Source organism: Lissotriton helveticus, chromosome 9 (genome assembly GCF_964261635.1).
Source record: "Lissotriton helveticus chromosome 9, aLisHel1.1, whole genome shotgun sequence".
Taxonomy (NCBI): Eukaryota; Metazoa; Chordata; class Amphibia; order Caudata; family Salamandridae; genus Lissotriton; species Lissotriton helveticus.
In genome coordinates this window covers 697,115,394-697,137,474 of record NC_136070.1, presented here as the reverse complement: position 1 = coordinate 697,137,474, position 22,081 = coordinate 697,115,394, and the positions used below count along the sequence as shown (strand labels likewise).

At 42.7% G+C, this 22,081-nt stretch overlaps 1 protein-coding gene across 4 annotated transcripts in view; it reads right to left on the bottom strand.

The window, feature by feature from the left end:
• Positions 1-8,239, bottom strand: part of LOC144781800 (maestro heat-like repeat-containing protein family member 2A) — a 91,561-nt gene extending 83,322 nt beyond the window's left edge. For all 4 annotated transcript variants that reach the window (XM_078660805.1, XM_078660803.1, XM_078660804.1 and 1 more), the window contains exons 1-2: positions 8,082-8,239; positions 4,205-6,851 (exon numbers count right to left, since the gene is read on the bottom strand). In XM_078660805.1, coding sequence (XP_078516931.1) covers positions 4,205-4,225 — 21 coding nt within the window. In that variant the 5' untranslated portion in view covers positions 4,226-6,851; positions 8,082-8,239. The remainder of the gene's footprint in view (positions 1-4,204; positions 6,852-8,081) is intronic.
• Positions 8,240-22,081: the final 13,842 nt, after the last annotated feature.

The following is a 22,081-nucleotide window of genomic DNA, read 5'->3' as shown; positions in this document are numbered from 1 at the left end:
CTCCCAATACTTCTCTTTTAGGAAGTTTAGAGGGAAAAGAAGCCTCTAATGGGTTTCTCCCTTAGCATTCTCATTCCCAGGCCAATCAGGCTATTCCTAACACCTCTTAACCAACCGATTTTATGGAAGGCATCAGATTTTATTACATCCAGAAAACCTGAGGCATATGATGAGACTTCATGTGTTGTTCACAACCTGCGCCAATATAAAATCGGACGCAACTTGGCGACATCAATAATAGCTTTTCTACCCAAATCATATCTAAGTGGCTTAAGAGCGGTGCTTTTTGAGAGATTGGTAATGCTACGGAGGAACTTATTTTCAGAAAGAGTTAAAGGTGCTGCTTTCTCAAACCCCCATAATTCGGCACCATAAAGAGCGGAGCTAACAGCTTTAAATTAATAAACTTGGAGGACTGGTCTAATTGTTTTTTAGAGACCTTTTATGCTCCAGACTTAAAGCTCCTGTAACTTGTTGATGTTTCAGGGCTGCTAAATCTATATGGCAGTCCCACTTAAGTTTCTTCTCTAACTGTATACCCAAATAGGTAAAGGCCCTGACCAGTTCAAGTGGTTGTTTATTCATAAAAACCCTCCCCTTAAAACTTCGATGCGGATTAAAAGCCATGAATTTCGCTTTTGACACATTAACTTCTAGGCCTCGAGCAGCACAAAAATCTTCAAAAATTGATAGAGCTCACTGGAGGCCATTAGGAGTCTTGGAAATAATTAATGTGTCATCTGCAAACAGTAAAATCGGAATTTTTACACCTGCTAGAGAAGGGGCATCTGTATTCACTGGCAACAAACGGTCCACTATTCCATTAATATACAAAGAGAATAACGTTGGTGCCATGGCACAGCCTTGCCGTAGCCCTCTTTCAACCGGAAACTGGGTGGTGACCCTACCCTGCCCTCCCCAGCGGATTCTAGCATGATTGCCCTCGTGCAGCCTCATTACGAAGGTTAGGATCTTGTCCAAAAGGCCTAATTCCCTCAACGTCACCCATAACCGGGAACGGGGGACAAGGTCAAAAGCTGAACGTAGATCGACAAAGGCAGCATAAAGGCTGCCCTTGCCCAATGTAACAGTCTTCCACTATAAAAGAATAAAATAAATGACTTGATCAATGGTGCTAGTGTATTTAAGGAAACCCTCTTGGAAAGGGGGCAATATACTATTCTCTTCAATCCAATCTAAGATTTTGTTCAGGATCAACCTCCCAACTAACTTCTGAATTGTATCCATCAAGCTGATAGGTCTGTAGTTCCCCGGTTGAGTTTTATCTCCTTTTTTATATACTGGAATTATCATGGCCCCTTTCCAGGAAACCGGGATCGGGGCACCCTGGGCCGTTGCATTTGCCATCAACAAGATGTATCTACCCCACCGTATTTTGTCGTAGAGGAGCACATCTGCAGGGACACCATCGGGTCCTGACGCTCTACCTCCAGCAACTGCACTAAGAGCTGCTAAAACTTCTTTGTCATTAAAAGCCTCATCAGTATAAAAAACATAACTAACTTCTTCCATTTGATCATCTAATGGGTTACGCCCATATTGGGGCCTAAAGTAATTAACCCATCCTTCATGAGCGTCATGAATTAGGGTCTGATCAGGTTGACCCCCTCTGCCTCACTTATTGATATTCCAGACTAATTTGGTATTATTCTGCAAACTAGCTTCTTTTAGGTCCTGCCATCTAAGCTCATCCCATAGGCACTTGGCTTTATGGATAGCTTTTTTGTATTCATATCTTGCAGTACGGACAGTACCCATTTCCCCAACCCTGATAGCATTGCCAAGGGCAATTCTTGCTTGCCTATTTTCATTGTTATACCACCGAAAGGGTTTGGAGTCAGCTAGTTTCTGGCTTCTATGGCGCTTAATAAAGTGGCTACTTGTACTTCTTCTCCTCTTTGGCCTCCTGGTTCTGGTCCTTCTGGTCTACTTCATTCTACTTATTCTCCTGGTTTTACTGATCCTTCTCTTTGTCTTGGGCATGCTGGGCCTTATGTCCTTGGGGTCTCAGTCATCCTGGTCGACTGTGGTTTTTGGCTGTCTGATCCTCCAGGTTTTTGCCATGGTCCTCCTGCTATTGCTTTCTCTTCATTATCTTGGAAATCCAGTTCCGTGTGTTCCTAATCCTGCTAGTGATCTTGGTCCACCTTCTCCTCCTCCTCCATTCAGTTGTAGTGAACTTTTTGGAGAGTCTTGTTCCCTTGTCCGCCTCCTCTGTTTGACCTCCCTTTCACCCTCCTGTTTCTCCCTGTTCATCCTACAGGCCCTCTAGTTATCTGCCTGCTTCTCCAAGTGATCCACACCCCACTCATGTAGTCTCATCCAAAGTCAGCAAAATACACCCTCAAGCCAAAGGGCATACTTAGATGTAGCATGGGTGGATGAACACTATTGGAAATACATTTTCCCCTTTTTTGCTGTTAGATAGTAAAATACAGACATAATTGGGGTGCTCCTCTAAAACCTGGATCCATGTATGCACCGCTACATCTGTTTCACTATTAACAGTTGTGGACCAGGATTGCTCAATGTCCCTCTTGCACCCCTGCACACTGTGAACCATGGGAGTACAGAGGAGCCTAAAAGGATAGTGTTTGCTTATGAAAATCAAAGGCAACGTGGAGGCAGGAGCTGCAACACAGAAGATGGGTGACGACTAAAAGCAGTTTTAGGAACACATTTAGCTACACAGATGCTAATGAGGAGAATGATCACCTGCAATGAAGGTTTGTAAGACTCATTGGGGGAACAACCTCAAATTATGTATATGGTCAATATGCCATACAACAAAATTCTGTCATGTTTTTATGTTTGTAGCTGGTATTCAAATTTTTATTACAAGTGGAGACTGTCAAAAGAAGGACTTGTCAGGAAATTTGAACATCCTGTCCTTTTAACTGTAAGTGCTCAGACCTAGCAGAAACTGTTCCACTTAGAGCCTCAACATTAATCTACAATTCGCAAGCCTTAAAAACAATAGTTCTGTGGAAATGAAAATTGGCAGATTGGAAAAGTAATGATTCTAATATTGTGTCCACCAAGGTCTACGTCACTCTTGCTTTTTCAGCTAATACAGCTTGCACGTCTCTAACTACGGACTCTTTCCTTTGCTAATATTTGTTTTTATAGCAACTAAAAGTAGTATTCTATAATTCCAACACATTATTGATTATCAACATGATACATTTCCAGTGCTCCTCTTAAGACTTCACTGTTTTACCTGTATGTTCGGTCACCAGGAGTGCAATACAAAGTCATGGGGCTCCTTAGTGAAGGTCATTTGTAAATGTACTTGTATTTCACAGGGTGTAAGCAGCCTCTCAGACTAGAGAAAATGCAATGGCACACTGTTTGTTATAAGAGGTCACTAGGGCTTTAGTAAGCCCAATTACTGCTTAGGACCTATGTCAGGGCTCTAGTGACTGAAGATCTGCTGTTTTGTTATGATTAACGCATCAAGATGGAGCGTCAGTATGCTCAATTTCCCTTCCATAACCAATTTTACTTACCCAGTATCACAACAACAGGTGAAGCAAATTTCAGCACTGTTGATGTTTATTTAAAATCTAGGACAATTGCTTCGGTCCACATTTCTCCTTTATTAATCCCGATTTCATTCATATGTAACAAATACAAATGTGCATTTTGCTTCTCTGGCTGCCTTCATGGATTGTGTACTAATCACAATTGAGCTGGTTCAGTATTTGGAATTAATGTTGGAAAACTATATTCCCTGTAATCCCTTCATCTCCCAAAACAATACACCAGCTCAAAAATGAAATAATTACCAGGCGTGAATGTGTCAAATAGTGGGGAATTACTGTCCGAATAGGTGTGGTGGTTCTTTTTCTCAGGGTTCCCTAAGGGGCAAACTTGGAATCATACATTTTTCCTACATCCCAAAATTTCTGATACCCACAACATTGGTACTGTTGGGAGCGGAATGCCAATATGTTGGCCCAATGTACACATGATGGAGGCCTGAACCATCTCACAACTCCACCTGTGGTGTAACTAACTCACCAATGGAATCCTGTAGTTCTGTATTAAACCCTCATTTCTCAATAATGTAGTGTTTCATTGCACCTAATCTCTCATTATGGGATACAGTGTTCATTATGAGTGAATCATTTGGGATTGGTTGAAGTGGCAAGCATGGACAGCAAATAAAGGTCACACTCACCGTGAGCAAACGAAATGCCATATCAGCAGGCAGCTGGGGCTGGAGCCTTTCAACTTCATTGACCAACCAAGGAAGCTCCTTATCTAGTTGCTCCTCTGGCAGAATGGAGGCCAAATGTCCCAGAGTGGTGATGACCTGCCCCCAGACCTGTTAAGATAAATTACACCAGGTTTTCAGTTCCACACACTAGACATTAACTACTAAGAAAAGATGAGCCACATGTGGAAGTAGAGGGTTCCCTGGAGAGGCAGCTGCACTTGACATCTGTTCACTAGGAAGTGATTCTGTCATGCAAAGGTAGTGGTTTCTGTCACTGGCAGAATATTCCAATAGACAAAACTGATTCTCTAAAATAGAAATGTTATCCATGAATTTGTTTCGCTCTTGTCTTATTTGGATGAGGGTTCCCCACCCACTCTCTATTTTCTCCCTCTCCCCAGCTCTTTAAAAAAAAAATATTTCCCCTGCCTCCTATTCATGGACAGGTTGTGGTAGACATAGAAAATACACTACTGCAGCTGCGATTTTATTAAATTGCCCTAGAATCTAATTCTGTCACTTTCTTTTTCAAAAATACTTATTTCACTTACTGTTCCCTAATACTTAAGTATTATAGCATGGTTTAGCTTTGATTTTGTTTTATATATCTGACCTGATAGGAATTTGATACTTGGTCGGGTACAATAAAGGTTTTTACACATTTTATTCAGCTACATAAATAGAGATCACAAGTCTGGGTCAAGAGAATGAATTTCATATTTTTTTGTATTTCATCAAATGAAGTATATATGCAAAGGCAGAGGAAGGGGCAGTCAATGTGTATGCATCAGTTATCTCACAAAACGTAACAGCTCTAAACCTTCATCCACTGCACTCTGTTCTTTCCCCACTTTACCAACTCACCTCCTGGCGACTGGGGATGGTTTCAAGAAGAAATACCTTACAGGTTGAGTAGGCTTCAAAGAAAAGTGTGACTAGAGGAGTGTCTACACTGGAAGCAAACTGGCCTGATAACATCTCAATGACTGCACAAAAATAAAAAAATTACAGTTAAGTTCAAAGGCTTAAGTGTTGCATTAATCTACACATGTACCACCTCGTCTGGTAGTGCATAGGACATACTGAGCAAAAACAGTGCAATACGTCTGCTGATAGGAAATGATTTTTAGCAGGTATTAGACTCAATTCACATAGGTATTCTCTGACTCTCATAGATACTGTAATGGTATCCATTTCGATCATGCAGCCTATTGCACTTTTGAAGCATTCTAGACAATATTTGGTAATAATTCCACATTACTGCAACTCATTGTATTGAACTAAAATGAAGGAAAGGCAGAATATGTTTCACCAGAGTACTTTTTGCATTCAATTAGCAACAAAGCAATTTAGTTTGTACAGTTTTGTTGTTTATGAAATACGAGTGGAGAAATCAGATTTTGCACAAGTTATTACTGTATGAGGATATTTGCCCTCTTGGCAAAATAAAAAAAAGTATGTAAAAATATAAAAGATGATGCATCCGAGAATTCCTTATCAGTAATTTTGTGAATCATTTTATGTGGTTAACAAAGAAGTGCTGGTTCAGATATCACCAGAGTAAAAAGTGGTGTAATGATTTTGCACTCTTCTGCTAATCAGGCAGGAAGACACTACACCTGTTTTAATCTCACAGCTAAATAAACACTGATTCATTCAATTTCCTATATTAAGCATAGCAACACGTGTGAAATCACATTGCCCCTTTTTCTGTCCTAATATTGAAAATGTTTAGTTGGGAGCAAATCTTGCTTCCTGCATTCTTTATTTTTCAAGAGGCAAAAATGGTAAAAATATATTTACTCCATGATTTGCACCAGTCTAAATCTTTACTTAACACGGTGACTAGTTTGCAATTGTGTGAGCTCTAGGTTGCAACAAGATGTCTGTGCCATTGAAGTGAACAATTACCTCTGGGAAATGATGTACAATTTCTACAGGTTTTAATGCTCCACTTCCTAGGGAGGTAAGTTCACAACATAAGGCCTGATTCAGGCTGTGGCAGATGGGTATCCCATCACAAACGTGATGGGATAGCCCGTCCCTCTTATTACACATACAATAGGATTGTCCACCGAACTCTAAATCAAGCCCTTCGTTTTTTATTACTGAAAAGAATAGGGTTTTTCCCGGAGTTGCACTATACAGACTAGAGATGTGGTCCAGTCATTGCATGGCAAACTTGACACAGCAGCTCAGCATGCCAGTCCAATTGGCAAATGTACTAGAAAGTAGTGGAGTTACACATTACGCAGACCATTGTTGCAGTTGAGTTCTGATTTGTGCCACAAATTAAAGTTTAATGCAGAAAAGTAATCAGTTGTTGAAAACAATGGGATGAACAGGGACTGTTATTCTCTGCACCAATCAGACATAAGAAATTGCATCTCTTTGCATGAAGGGTGCTCTCAGGAAATGTTACAAAAGTGAACTTAATAAAGGTGTCCTCTCCCAACACTCTCCCAACCATCAAACCGAACCCGACCGCTCCACCAGCGCAGGTGCACACCAAGGCTAAACCAATATTTCTGGTTGATTGTAGAAGCAGTCTTCATTACAGGAAAGAGCGTTCTGAGAATCAGATCTAGATATGGTTCCATTTCCGGTCCTGTAAGAGAAAATAGGATAAACAATATTAATTAAACTAAACACTAATACCAACTTAAGATGATGAGTGTGCTGCAAAGGTGGTGTTGGTCATGAAACATATTGTAAAAAAATCTTGATGCATGGCTTTGTATATTTTCCACCCGGCAGAACATAAAACGTAATGCAATAAGCGGAAAAGAACGTTTCACATTGTCTTTTCCCAGGATTCACTCGCACCTTTTTATGACGGTGATGAAGGAGTTCGGCATTATAGCAGAGTTGCTGCATTTACAGAAATTCTAAATCCTTGTACAAATAAAGGCTTAATAGTTAAGTAGCTGGTTGGTGTAGAGCTGTTTCAGTTTTTAACAGTTTTTCCTCAAGAGACATAATGAAACAAAACCTGTAAGGGACATCTGGTACTGGTATGTGATGCTAAAATGTGAATCTAAAATGTGAAATTACTAAATTTCAACAAATCTAAAACAATATGTATCATTTGAACATAATAACCAAAATAGCAGCAATACATTTGCATCTTTCAAAAGTGGCTGTCAGTGGACCTGTATTTAAGATGCAACCATTCACTTCTAAGGCCTCTTGCTGGAGTTCCATATTTTGAAGCCTTCTGATGGCATAAGCACGGAGATGCTTGTTTCTTTAATTAGCACTGTACAGAAAGTAATCGTTTTAGAGCTTATTTGAATTACCATTATGACATGGGGTTGCAACACATAGTGTTGCTGTTGTATTTCCTTCCAATTAATTGTCACTTCCTTAAAAAATTAATTGTTTTAACTATGCGGGCTGAAATGGCAAAGGCATGGGCATGGGACTCTATTCTGAATGCCACAATCAGTTTGAAATATATGTAGAAAATAACTTAAATATACCCAGTGGCTTCTTTCCACTTTCAATTTGCATTGTATATGCAATGCTAGTGATTGATCCATTCTCAATCACCACTGTAAAATTGATAAATTCACCATACTGTTATGGGTTTTGTACAAAATGTAGAAATACTTTAAACAAGCAATGGAGTAAGGGAACTGAAAGAACAATGGAGTAAGGGAACTGAAAGAACATGTTGCCACATGCTTCAGAGCCTACTCTGTGTATTTGAGTGTTGTGATGACATGAGCCATAGACAGATAAAACTATTTGCAGACAGACCTAAAATGAATGTAAAATCCCGTAGACTGCCACAGAGCACAGTGTTTGACAACAACATAGCTTTTTTTCAAATTACCGTATTGAATTGTCATTTGATGAATGGCCCAAAAAACAATCTCCTCTGGAATAGAAGGCACCGTAAACAGATTTACAATCTTAGAAGATATTGACTGTGGTATCCACTTGGTAAGAGAAATTTGACACATTAAAGCCATCCTTTCAACTTCAGGCGAATTCTCCTAAATATGCAGAAATAGGAAATATTGGTAATTTGAAACATTTGTGACGAACAAGAGGAGAAAAACAAATCCAAAACAAGTATTAAGTACCATGGATCAGGTATAGAGGGAATATTGTGAAACAGGAGATGCTTGAACAAATCAATAACGGCTTGATTATGAGTTTAGCGGATGGGATACGCCGTCACAAACGTGACGGATATCCCGTCCGCCATATTATATGTTCCAACTATAGGATATAATGGAATTGTAATACGGAGTTCGGGATATCCCTCACGTTTGTTATGGAGTAAACCTGTCCTCCAAACTTCTAATCAGGCCCTAAGACTCAATTATCAATAAGATAGAAGCGGAGCAAATAACAACAATGTAATCACTCCTTGAAATAGACCAAGTAGAACCAGCAGTTGCCAAAACAGATTGAAAATAAGGCTGTAGTCTGAGATTTCTTGACCCCTAGCAGCAAGAAAGTTTACAGGATAAAAATGGGTCATAATAAAATTATAAATATATTGGTACCCCCAATGAATGAATAAATAAGTCCATCAAAATATCAGAAATTCTTGTCTTTTCTTAATTTCACATCAAAAAGGCTCTTCTTTTTTTATAAATGAATGTCTTTCTGCACTGTAGAGGTATCCAAAAGTGACTGATACCATTCAGGATGTGCACCAAATGTATTGCTTGGTACAGGCTGAGAGGTGCGAGCTATTCGACCTAGTCGCTTTCTGTATTGGCATGGGGCATATATCATCAGAAATAATTCATTCTATTTGGCTATTCTCTAGACCTGGATTACCTTAGTGTTTTATACTTATAAAATATCTGTACTAGGGGTATGAGTTTGTGAAATATTTAACCTCGTTTCAACACAATACTGGCCTTAGAGACTGCAATATCTTTTTGAGCTGAACAAAAGGTAAACTGGCTTTAAAAACACTGAATGATTATTTTTACAAATATTTTACCTATTTTAAGACTAACACAAATGTATTTTAAACACTGTAATTAGGATGGACTGTCTTAGATAAAAAAATACATGGAAATACATGATAAAACACAATGTCAATAAATCAACAGTACTGTAATGGTATAATACATGAACTATATGCTAATAACAATGTGGTGTATTACGAAATAGGTCTACAGTTGTTTCATCTCTTTGTATATCTTGATAAAAACATGACCTTGCTAGTAAAGTCCTGAAGTCTCAGAGGCCAGAGAGGGTGCAACAGTGAAAGATGTGTGGCACTTCCAAGCTGCTGTTCTGTTTTGTACTGCCAGCATATCAGAACACATTTGGAGGTGGGTATATTACTTAACTTCATCTTCATGTGGATGACTGGGTTTCTGAGACTCTCCGTAGCACCTCGCAAAGTGTGCCTCGGTAGGTGTGCTACCTTTGCACCGCTTCCCTTAGACATCTTCTGCGATCCAGTTTGCCTTTGCCAGTGCTGAGTAATCTGACAGAAACACCTGGACAAAAGTGTTCTCTCATTTGTATGGGCCCTAGCCTCCTAGCAAATGGTGTAATGCATCTTGACACAATTTGGGGGTGAAATGGGTGCAAGTACAATGCTTGTTACAAAAGGCCCAGCACATGCCTTGGCAGAATCTGCTGCAAAACAAACACCCCCTACCTCCTGTGGTCTTTGCCAATCTAGTCCATGATTTTAAATGAGTCAGCCCCGAACTCTCAGCCCCTTTCTTACTCTCTCTTCTCTCAGTTTCTCACACACATAAACAACTATACACACAAACCAGTACAGACATGCACACACATTTCTGTGTGCAAATCAGGTACTAAAATAGGCAACTAATTCTACAAAATACAAATCAAGATCTATGAGAGAGCTTTACCTTTGAATCAATTAGTTTGTTATATACAGATTGACTCTATTTTGTGTTCTCAGCCCTTGCCCTTACCTACATGTGGAATGTGAAGAAGAATCCGATTCTCTGTGTTTCAATATTTCTACCTTTGTTAAGATATTTCAGAGGAAATATGGAATTTGGGACCTGATTTTGTATTTGACAGACAAAGCAGTGTCCTCCAGGGTGTCAGAGGACATTGCGTCCGCCACCCCAATGGTATTTGAGTTGTTATGTTTCAAGCTGACCTCTTGCCCAGCGATCATCGCGGGACTTTAAAAGGAACCACTGTCACAGCGGTTTCCATCAAGGTACAAAAGGTTTGGTGGATGGCCATCCTCGGTTTGACAGCCGTTCACCAACTATTTAACTTTTTTTTTCAGAAACCCCTGAAGCGGCAGTTTCTGAAAAACAAAAGATTCATGACCTCCACACTCTGGGAGTTTTCTCCCAAGGTGTGGAGGTCATTATTGTTTTTTCCTGACCCTCACAGGCAAGTTTTTTTGCAGTGATGGACAAAAGAAAATCATTCTAGGCTTTCGTCGACTTAGCCATCAAGAAATCCACAGATTGAAAAGTTGTAGTCTGCCCACCTGTAAATAAGACAGGTGGACAAAAGCTTGGAGGGCAGGGTACTCCGTCATATTTGCAACGGTATAACCTGTACGCCAACCTCTAAATCAGGGGCTTAATGTTTTTATAGTCTTATTAAAGGCTCTGCAAAATATATAAAGAGGTGAAACAATGATAGACCTGCGTTGAAATCCAACGGTTTCTCTCCTAGATATATATTGAGCATCATATTGTTACAAAGAAATATTTACTTTGATGAATGCTCATTTACTTTTTAATTGATCTATGTATTTACAGTTTTCTTTTGCCGTTAGTTGTGAAATAAACCTCTCTTTCTTTTACTGTGAATGTGCAGAAAAAATAGAGTGGATAACATTTGAGATTTTAGACTTTTTTTCCGTTTGACCAGATTAATGTTTTTCTAATGTATAAGGTGTGTTAGATGTATTCATAATTCAAAACCTCTGAACACAATATGCAAAAAATGTATTTAATAGTTACAAAAATAACAACCAAGTATACCATTACATTATTTTGCAATAGAATCAGAGATAAAGCAGAACAGTTTTATTGTTGCATTTTGTATGGGTATCGGTGTGGGATGTTGTGTTTATGTTTGAGATAAGCTGTATAGAGTAAAGTTTGTGAGACTTATGATTTGGCGGGTATTGATAGTGACAGTGGTGGTGCAGGAGTTGTTGGTCAGTGTGGAGAATCAGGGGTCCCTACCTCATCTGAAGGGCGGAGCAGACAGGGGTCTCCCGCCCCCACGCCGGCACGAACAGCATCCCTAGGTCATCGGACTTCCTCTCTTCACCCACAGGATCCGCTAACCGACGACGACCCGGAAACTGACAAACCGGAAACCGGAAGTGAAGTCCCTGCTAGTGACCCGGAACCCGAACCATCCGGAAGCGGAAGTGCGTCAACTACGCTCCACCCGGAACATAGAAATGTCGGGAGAGCAGTCAAGACAGGGTTCAGCCCAGCGGACTCGTGGCAGGAGAAAGCGAACGGCGCGGAACCCCCGACGGAGAGCGGAAGACGAGAGGAGATCGTAGAGAAGACGGAAAGCGGAGAGGAGGAGGACGAAGAGGACCTGTGGTCGGAGGACTGGTGGCGACCTCCGGAGGTGGCTGGAGAGCGGCCGCAACTCGGATGAGAGTTGCGGCGGGGCACGTGAGTACCCTCTATCCTTTCTCCGTGTCCCTTTGTAACTATACTGTACATACCTGTAAGACCTGTATATAAAGCGTCACGAGCACCCTGCACTGTCCCCATAGATAAAGGAAGTGTCACGAGCACCTTGTATATATATCTCACCATCCTCGCACTGACCCCGACACCCCAGGCACCGTACCCCTCCCGCTTGCTCAGTCGACCTTACCCCCCTCTGCCCTTCCCCCTCCCACACGTTTCCTTTCCTGGCCACTCACTCCTGGTGAAGGTGACAGTACTCGGTAGTCCTTGTCGGACTGGACTAACCCCACTTTGTTCTCTCTCTTACATATCTCCGAGGAGACCCATCACTCGACCGACATCTGATGACAGCAAACCACCGAGGACCCTGAACAAGACATCAACCCTACAACAGAACCCACCCGCCACGACGTTCTCTCCGGACTACCTCCCCTATATCTCTGTGGAACACTACTGTGTGTGCTTTACCTGTGAATAAAATCCTAAACCATAGCTCACTACCTCCGGCCTCCCAGCCTGTTATTCCGGCCCGCCCAACCCACATCTCTACAGTCAGTATGTAGGTATAAATTATAGGATGTCTGGTGCAGGTGTTAATGTAGGGCACCGAAGGAGGAGGAATGTAGGTTAAGAAGTAAGAGAGACTTAAAGAGAAGGCAGTGGCGTGTTTCCTATTGGTGGATTAAAAGCAATGGTCTCCAACTAATCAATCACATGTTACTAGTAGCTCGCAGACTGCCATTGAGTAGCTCGCATATGATAATTGCCTGTCAACAAGCTTGAGAATATACAGGTGCCCACCTGATAACACAGCTATTTAAAACACAGCTCCCGTTCCTATGATTTACTCAAACGCTGACAGTGCTTGATGATGCAGACTACCCTTTTCTGAAAATAATTTCTTCTTTTTCTACTTCTTTCTAGCCTCTTTTTACATGTCTTTCTGTTTTCCTTGCTTTTATGTCTCTCTTTCATTTCTCAATGTATTTTATTCTCTCTTTCTTGCTGTCCTCTTTCTTTATTTTTCCCTCTTTCTCGCTTCCCCCTATTTGTTTACACTATCTCTTTCCTTCCCTCCTTTGTTGTGCATTCTTTTTCAGTTCTCTTTCTTTTTTTCTTATTGGCTTGATATTCTTCTTGATATTTTTCTTTCTTTTTTCTCATTTCAACCTCTTTTTTCAATTTTTCCACCATTTTCCCGTTCTTTGTTTCTTTCTTACTATTTCTGTCTTCTCTTTTTCAATCTTGTGTCTCTCAGTAATTCTTTCCTTTGTTGTTTCAATTTTTCTTTTTCCTCCAATTTCTGCTTTTCTCTTTTCTTCGTTTATTATTCTTTCTTCTACTCTTACTTAATTTCCCTCCTTCTCTCCTTCTTTTCTTTTGTCCTATCTCGATCTTTCTCAATGTCTTTCTTTCTCTGATTGTTTCCTTCTCTCCCTTCTTTTGTTCAGTCTTATCTGTTTTCTCTGCCTTCATCTTCCCTCCTCTGTTATTCTTTTTCTGTATTTCTCCTTTTGGTGTTATTACTTATTGTTCATTTTCTTTCTTTTTCTCCTTTCTTCATCCACAAGGATCTTTTCTTAATTCCACCTCTGACCTGATCTTCTCCCTTCTTTTTTCTTCTACTTTCTTTCTCTTAATTTTTTTTCTTTCTTTCCTTTCATTGTTTTCTCGCTGTCTTTTTCTTTCTCTCACCTTCTTCCTTTATTCTTTCTCTGTTGTGCTCTTCATTCTTTCGCCTACTTCTTTTTTACTATGCCTTCTTTCTTCCTGTCTTTTCATTCATTCCTTTCGTAGTTTGTTTCTTCGTCTTTCATGTCTTCTTAATTGCTTTCTTCCTTCATTTCTTGCATTTGACTCTTTTCTCTGGGTATTTTGTCCTCGTTGTTTTTTTCCTTTATTTTGTTATTTATTTTCCTATATTTCTCTACCTCTTTCTTTCTTTCTTTCTTCCTTTCTTTCTTTCTTTCTTTCTTTCTTTCTTTCTTTCTTTCTTTCTTCCTTTCTTCCTTTCTTTCTGTTTTTCTTTCCTGATTTCTTTCTTTATTCTGTCATTCTTTCTTTTAGTTTTATTTATCTTCCTCTCTTTTGCTTGTCTCTCTTTCTCTCTCTTTAGGTGTTTCAATCGCAAAGGGACAACACTGATCCTCAGTAACCCCAATTGTAAACCTTTGTGTTACAGCTCCTGTTCTATTAATACTTTATGCTCCCTGTATCTGGAATGAAGAACTTAAGGGTACTCTAGGGGCAGTGTTTAAGTTATTTGGCCTCTGTGTGCATTTATCAAATTCCGATATTGGACAGTAGCTCAGGAAAGGTTTGAGACTCCTGATTTAGTATTAAATCTGTTTATTGGTGTCTTTTGAGCACAATAGACAAAATAGCAAACGCCTACAACCCAGCGGGCTGGCTCAGCATAGTAATTCCGTATATGCAATTCAAAGCCTATTGTGGTACAACAAGTGTTAAACACAGCAAGCCGCCTACAACCTCGAGGGGCCAGCCGCGTTGTTAAATCAGACCGCCATGACAGAATAAGCAATGTGTCCAAGTGGCCTTGTCTTTAGAGACAGAAAGCTAATAAATCAGAAAAGTGAAGAAAAATAGAACCCCCCACACCCCACCCCGCCCGAACTCCAACTCAAACATCTTCCCCTCTTTCCCTCCCTCCCCCCCCAGGTCCAGGTCCGAGTCGTCCCCCGTACAGGGTAAGCCTCCTCCCCACTCAACATCCCTCAGTTTGGGACAGACGCAAAATACGCAAGTACCTAGGGCATGTGACTTCTCTGAATTCCGTGGCTAAAAGGGACAGGAATGGTTGCCACAGGTCCACGTATTTCGCACCCTCCCCCGCTTTGATCAAGGACAGTTTTTCCATGCCCAGCACTGCCCATAATCGAAACAGCCAGCCCTGAAGGGAAGGAGTGTGTGTGTGGTGCGCCAGAGGGATAAGATGTTTTGCAATGCCGATCCAATAGCGATGGTGATCAATCTGCCCCTGCGTGACCGTAACGGGTAGGTAACAGGGTTTGGGAGGCCTAGTAGAACATAGGAGGGGAATCCCGGGATTTCAGTGTCGAAGTGGGCATCGACCTCATCCAAGACTCACTTCCAATAACCCCGGAGGTGCACACAGTCCCAGAGAAGATGTACCAAGGAATCCGTTTCCCCGCGGCCGCGCCAGCATGTTGCGTCCCTACTGCGATCCATCTCATTTAACCTCTCTGGGGTGTAGTACCAATATGTTGCTATCTTGGTGAGTGTGTCTGTTAAGCCAATGTGGTAGGCGGAGTGTCGCGCGCCATAATATATATCATCCCATTCTTTAGAGCTGAGTGTGCGTCCTAACTCCTTTTCCCATCGGACCCTCCCCGACTTATAGACGTGGGAGTAGCGATCCAACAACATGCGGTAGAGGTCAGAGATGAGATGCTTTTCTGTTTTCCTCGTGATCAACCAATATTCATAAGGCCGCAACTGCCTGTCCGCTGCCTCCCGTACCTGACCGGTAAGAGCCCAGTGCCACACTTGTAAATACCTAAGGCGTTCCGACTCCGGCAGCCCATAGTCTTGCTTGAGCGATTCGAAGGGAATAATCCCGTCACCCGTGTACATGTGGAACAGAGACCTGCATCCCGCCGGGCGCCACCTCTCGTAAGCAACAACGTCCCGTCCGGGAGTGAAATCAGGATTCTCCAACATAGGTGTAAGCGGGGATGGGAAGATGGTTAGGTCATGTTTCAAATTGGTGCTATCCCACACCTCCAGAGGTACCCTCGTGATGTGGGAAGTGTAAAGATTAGGTCACTTCTTGGAGTGGACAGGCCGCTATGACCTGATCTTGGAAAAGCCAGTGTTTCTCTGACTCCCATCTGCTCCATTCGACTAAGGTTCTCAGTTGGGTTGCCTGATAGTACAAGAGGAGGTCCGGTAGACCCACACCTCCCTTCTCGGGAGGTAGCGTTGCCACTCTAAGTTTCATCCTAGGCTTCCTGCCGTTCCAAATGAATTGTGCCAGTTCGGTTTGCATCTGGCGGAGCCAACCATCTGGTGGGCGGAGAGGGACAGTTTGGAATAAATAAAGAATCTGCGGCAGGACCGTCATTTTGACGGCGGCCACCTTAACTAACCAGGATAGTGGCAAATGCTTCCACCGATTTAGCTTCCTGTGGATAAGAAGGCTCAGCCGCGCATAGTTGACCTGAACTGTGTCCTGTAGTGTGGGGCCGAGGTGGATTCCCAGGCAAGGGACAGTAGACTGCGTCCAGTGAAATGGAAAACTATTCTGCAGGTGGGATCGGGTGTGTGCCTCTAGAGAAAGATCCAGGGCCTCCGACTTAGCCATATTAACCTTAAATCCCGATACCCTAGAGAAGGCGTCAAGACCGTCCACGCATGCAGGTAGGGAGGTAGCCGGGGAGGAGAGGTACAAAAGGATGTTGTCGGCATATAGACTGATGGTGTGTGTGTAGGGCCCCGATCTTAATGCCATGCACCTCCGGTTTAATCCAAATCGACTGTGCCAGCGGTTCATGTACAAGGCGAAGAGCAGGGGCAACAGTGGGCACCCCTGCCTCGTGCCACGCTCGATGGGAAAGCGAGGCGATGAGTGTCCATTAACCCTGACTGTTGCCGTGGGAAGAGAGTAGCAATGAAGGGCCCACGTACGAAATTTGTCGCCCAGCCCTGCCTTCACCAGCACCTGCTCTAGGTAAGGCCAATGAACTCGATCAAATGCCTTCTCGGCGTCTATTGCTAGAAACATATACTCTCCCGCCGTCCTCGTGGCCTTTTCTATGAGATACAGCGCCCCCGTTTTGTGTTGTCCACCGTTTGGCGCTCCGGGATGAAACCTGCCTGGTCAGGATCAATCAGGCTTGGCATGAGAGGCGCGAGCCGCATCGCTAGAATACTAGTGTAGATCTTAAGGTCCACATTGAGTAGGGAAATAGGTTGGTAGGCCTCACAACGTTAACGGTCCTTTCCAGGCTTGGGAATGACGGAGATGGTCGCGTCTAGAAGATCCCCCGGGATCGATCCCGGGTCAGCAAAGGAATTAAAAAGAGCGGTCAGCAGCGGCACGACCTGCGCACAAAACGTTTTGTAAAAAATGGCGGAAAAACTGTCCGGGCCAGGGGCCTTGGCCAGTTTAAGGCGAGAAATAGCCGCAATGACCTCTTCCGGGCGGATAGGCCGGTCTAATGACTCTGCTTGCTCAGGGGTCAGGGATGGGAGGGAAATGGACTCCAAGAATCTCTCGCCTTCCGCTGGGTCCAGGGAGGATCCCGCGTACAGAGATGTATAGAAGGTGCTAAAGGCCGCAGCTATGTCAGCATCTTCGGTGACTACCTTCCTGTCTTGTGTGGAAATCTCCTGAACCGTATGCCGTTGCTGCACCTCCCTCAGTGCACGCCCCAGCAATCTTCCACACCGGTCACCCCCCGTGTAATATAGATGTCGCACCCTCACCGCCGCGTACTCAGCCCGATCTTGGTCGAGCGCCGCCAGTTGCTGCCGTGTCTGCCGTAGCTGTCTCCATATTCTTGGCGCCCCCGTGCGCTGGTGCATGAGCTCAAGTTCGCGCATTTTCTGTGTCAATTCCTCTCGCTTGCATGCTCGTTCCGCATTTTCAACTACCGAAACCGCAATCAATTCCCCACGGAGGACTGTCTTAAGCGCCGCCCAGCGAGTGTCCAAAGAGGTGTCTGTGGTGTTGTTGTGTGTTAAGTAATCTCTAATAGTCCCCTTAAGCGTATCAACCACTTCAGCCCGGTGCAGTAGTGTGTCGCGCAGTTTCCAGGAACGTGTTGTTCGGGCAATCGGGGGGAGGGCGTACACCGCCATCACTGGGGAATGGTCAGACAGGGACGCAGCCGCGATTTCAACCTCCGTGGCTAGCGCATGTAGAGGGGAGGAAACTAAAAAGTGATCGAGGTGTGCAGAGGTCTTGTGACCATTGGAGTAGTATGTATATCCCCTCTCACCCGGGTGAAAGCTGCGCCACAAATCCACCATACCCATGTCCCTTAGTCTAGTGAACCCCTCTACAGAGAGTGTACCGGCCTGCGAAGAGCGCTGCCCTGACCTGTCCTGCAAAGTGTCCATTACCTGATTCAAATCCCCACCCACCGGGACGTGGCAGTCAGGCAATCCGGCAACCTCCGCAAGGGCTGTATGTAAGAACCTCTCTTGGCCTTCATTCGGGGCATAGATAGAGCATACCGAAAAAGTGGTCCCCCCTAGGGAGAATCTATAGGACAACAGCCACCCCTTCATTTCCACCCCCTTCTGCAGCACCTTCCCCCTGAATCGTTGGGCCACTAGTATCGCCACACCGGCCGTCTTAGTGGGAGATGAGGAGTAGAATTGGTGCGGAAAGCAGCGAGACCGCATACTGGAGCAATCTTTCTGTAAAAGGTGGGTTTCCTGCAGCAGACAAATGCCTGCTTTGGATGCTTCCAGAAGGGAGAGTATCACCTTCCGTTTCACCGGGTTGTTAAGTCCTCGCACATTCAGCATGAGGATCCTCAATTCAGTCAGGGGCATGGGTCATTCTACGGGGAACTGGAGCCCCCCTAATTGCTGTGTCACTAGTTAGCCAAAGCCTCCCTGCTTGACGTTGTCTGCTGAGCAGGAAGTGTCGTAACTCACGTTCCCTACCTTTAGGAATGGGGGTCACCCAATGCAGCATCAAAAGCGTCCCCCGGACCTGGAACCTGCCAACCCCCCCACACCCTCCCCCCTCCCCAACAGAGCCCCTGAAAATAAGAGAAAGAAAACCATAAGAAAACCAACAAATCGAAACATACTTATTGTCCATCATCCGAGGATGATTGGTGAAACAGGAAGAAAGACGCCCATAGGTGGAACAGACGTTTCTCATCCGTTCACCCCTGACGCCCAGCAGGGTCTTCTTCTGGAACTTACCCTAATGTGCATTGCATAATGATGTTCAGTACACTCATTTTCTACAGGCAGACCATTTAAGGCACACTATTTCTTTCTTCCTCAGGGCACTCCTTAATATCAATATAATAATTCATCACTATCAACTCTAAAGTACCACTACACCAAACTAAAGGACCTGGAATGATAAAAAACATAACATTCAAACACTAGATAACAAAAAATTAACTGTTGTCTTTTGAGTGCTAACAGCAGAGAAACTCCTTACTAAAACTTTTAAAAAGGAATAATTGAATATTGCACCCACAATAGTATCAGAGATGGTAGTTAAAATGATCAGCACATTGCATTTTACTCCTTCCTAAAGAATTCTTAATGGAAATACATGAGAAACCGGTGTGTACATAACAAAACTGTTTGGAACATGCCATATTTTATAGTTAATTACTTTTTTATCTGTGCAATGGTTTTAATTAACTATGCACTTTACAAATAAAACTGACATACTTAAACTTACTTAGTTAATACGGCCATTGTAAAAATAATTTGTATGGATACAGTGTTACGTTAAGTGTTTGCAGTTTAATTGAAATAGAAATACTATGGCTGAATTTCAAACTCTGTGAAATCAAATATAACTTCTTGCTGCAGACACAGCTGAACTAGCACCTAATCTATCATATAGGTCCATGTGACATAATGTTATGACACAGTTGCAGCTGGTGTCAATGCAGTACTGTACATAGAGTTTTTCTGCTCTGCCTTCAATGAACGGCCCCAAGTGCAAGGTCAACATGTAGCCATACATACTGGATTTTCATACGGTACATCAGCCTGTCTGAGCGCTACTGAATTTCTTGCTAACAGCCCTTATTTTATTAAATCTGTCATCCTTTGTCAAATTCTATTGAAGGTGTTGTACCTGAATAGCATGGTCAGAATATTGACTGAAATAATACTCTGTACTAGACATTGTTCATAAACATTATTGCCACATTTAGGACATGATATTTATGTGAAATGATCGACTATTTTTTAATTTTATTGGAATTCCATAGCAGCAAAATAAATAATACATAATTGAACACATACATCAAGACATCCATCATTGCCCATTTTAAGCCCCAATCCTAACCAATGCCCTCGACATAAAGTTAACATGAGGTACAAACTATATGATACATAATAGACTTAATTACCCCGCCATATACTCCCTCACCACCCCCCAAATCATTAACCCTAATCTCCCTTTTCTATATCCTTTAACAGCATATAAACTGTATTCCATGTGGTACTCATTGAGAAACTTGGCCCGCCACATCTCAAAGGGCGGAGCCTCTTGCCGTAGCCAAAGTGAGGCCATTGCCAACTGAGCAACCACCGTGGCCATAAAAATAGGATAACGGTGTTCATATAGTAGCTGCCCCTGGTGGAAATCTTCCCCAATACCAAGCAACATCATAGACTGAGAAATGTTAACACAGTCCCCAGTTATTTCTGACAAAAACCTCTCTATAGATTCTATCAGAGAGCCCAATACCGCACATGCAAAAAACACGTGCACAATGTCTGCACTATCCTTTCCACAGCGGCAACACTTCCCACCATGCTGACCCACCCACTTCATCATTTTAAGAGGGGTCTGATACAAATTGAATAACATTTTATAATGTTGACTTTTAAGGCTGGCTGCAGGAAAGATCCTCCCTGTCAAATCAATGGATTTTTCCAATGAGATTTCGGGGTTCCCCAACCAAGTTCTCCATTTCATATTATATTTTCTAGATCATCCGTTCTGCCCTCTAACAGTGTTTTATAAATTAGCTCGATGTTTCCCTGCTGTCTAAAGTCCCTTACTTGTAAGTATTTAAAAATTGAGTTGTGGGTAGATGGAATTTATACGCCAACTCCGCAAATAAGTGTAATCACCCATCATCATGATATAAGTCGCCAAGTCAGGTAATCCCCTTCCTTCTCAAGCCTAAGGCCACCTGGTCCCAGAAGATCGGGGGCAGCACTCCTGTGGCATTAGTGGGGGTATGCATGGAAAGTACTGGAATCTCGAAGCTTTTCCGTACAGTCTTCCAGACTTTAAACACAGCATTTAATACCTTGAAGTGCGTTCTTTTAAAATAACTGCTGTCCACTCTTTTGATTAGGCAATGCTTGACCTTTGACCCTAGAATCATCTGATAAATTGAGGGGGCTTTGGCCAGATTACTAATCTCTTCTCCAGTACGTAAAATACATGCATTAACCAAAATACAGGAATAGTAATACAAAGCAAAGTCAGGGATAGACCATCCTCCTCTTTCTCGAGAAGGAGTCATATATCGAGCAGCCCTACGAGGTTTCCAAGGGACCCACATAAACTTAGTACAGAGAGATTGTAAATATGTGAATTTTGAATTTGTTTATGGGATACCTCTAGGGGCACAGCACTAAAAAAATACATAACTCGCGGTAAGACATTCATTTTCAGAACGTTAGCTCTGCCACTAATGACAGATGGAGATTCTCCTACCATTTAAGTGAGCGTTTTACTCCCCAAATAATATTGCCCCAATTAACCTCAACGATCTCTTTAACAGAGGTACGGATCTTAATACACAGATAGGTAGCTTCCTTAACACACCTAGCATCCCCATCCATTGCTTGACTTGTACATAAAATTTGGGTTTTAGCAGTATGAAGTTTATACCCAGAAACTGCCCCAAAAGTCTGCGCCAGGGATACTGTTCTTGTTGTACTATACAAGGCAAAATCTTTCTACTTAAATCTAGCATAAGAATAAAAGGGATAATATACAGCGCAAATAAAAGTGGTGAACAAGGACAGCCTCGTCGTGTGCCTCTAGAAATCGCGATGGTCTCAGAGTGATATACCATTGAGCACATTTTCACTGAGGGGAGATGATAAAGGGCGTTTAAAACACGTATATAGCCCTGCCCGAAACCCATTTGTTGCAGTCCCCATCAGAGGAAATGCCACGAAACCCGGTTGAACGCCTTTTCGGCATTGAGTAAGATCAGGCCAAGTTCTCGAGATTCTACCTGTGCGATATCGAGGAGAGTAATTACTCTACGCACATGGTCTACGGTCCCTCTCCCAGGTATAAAGTTGTGTTGTTTTAACAATACTATTGATGGCATAATTTTTGCCTACCGTGTGGCCAAGACTTTTGCATAGATTTTACCGTCGGCATTAAGAAGAGAGATTGGACGATAAGACCCCGGTAATTCAGATGGTTTTCCCTTTTTCTTCAAAAAACAAATATTAGCCTCGG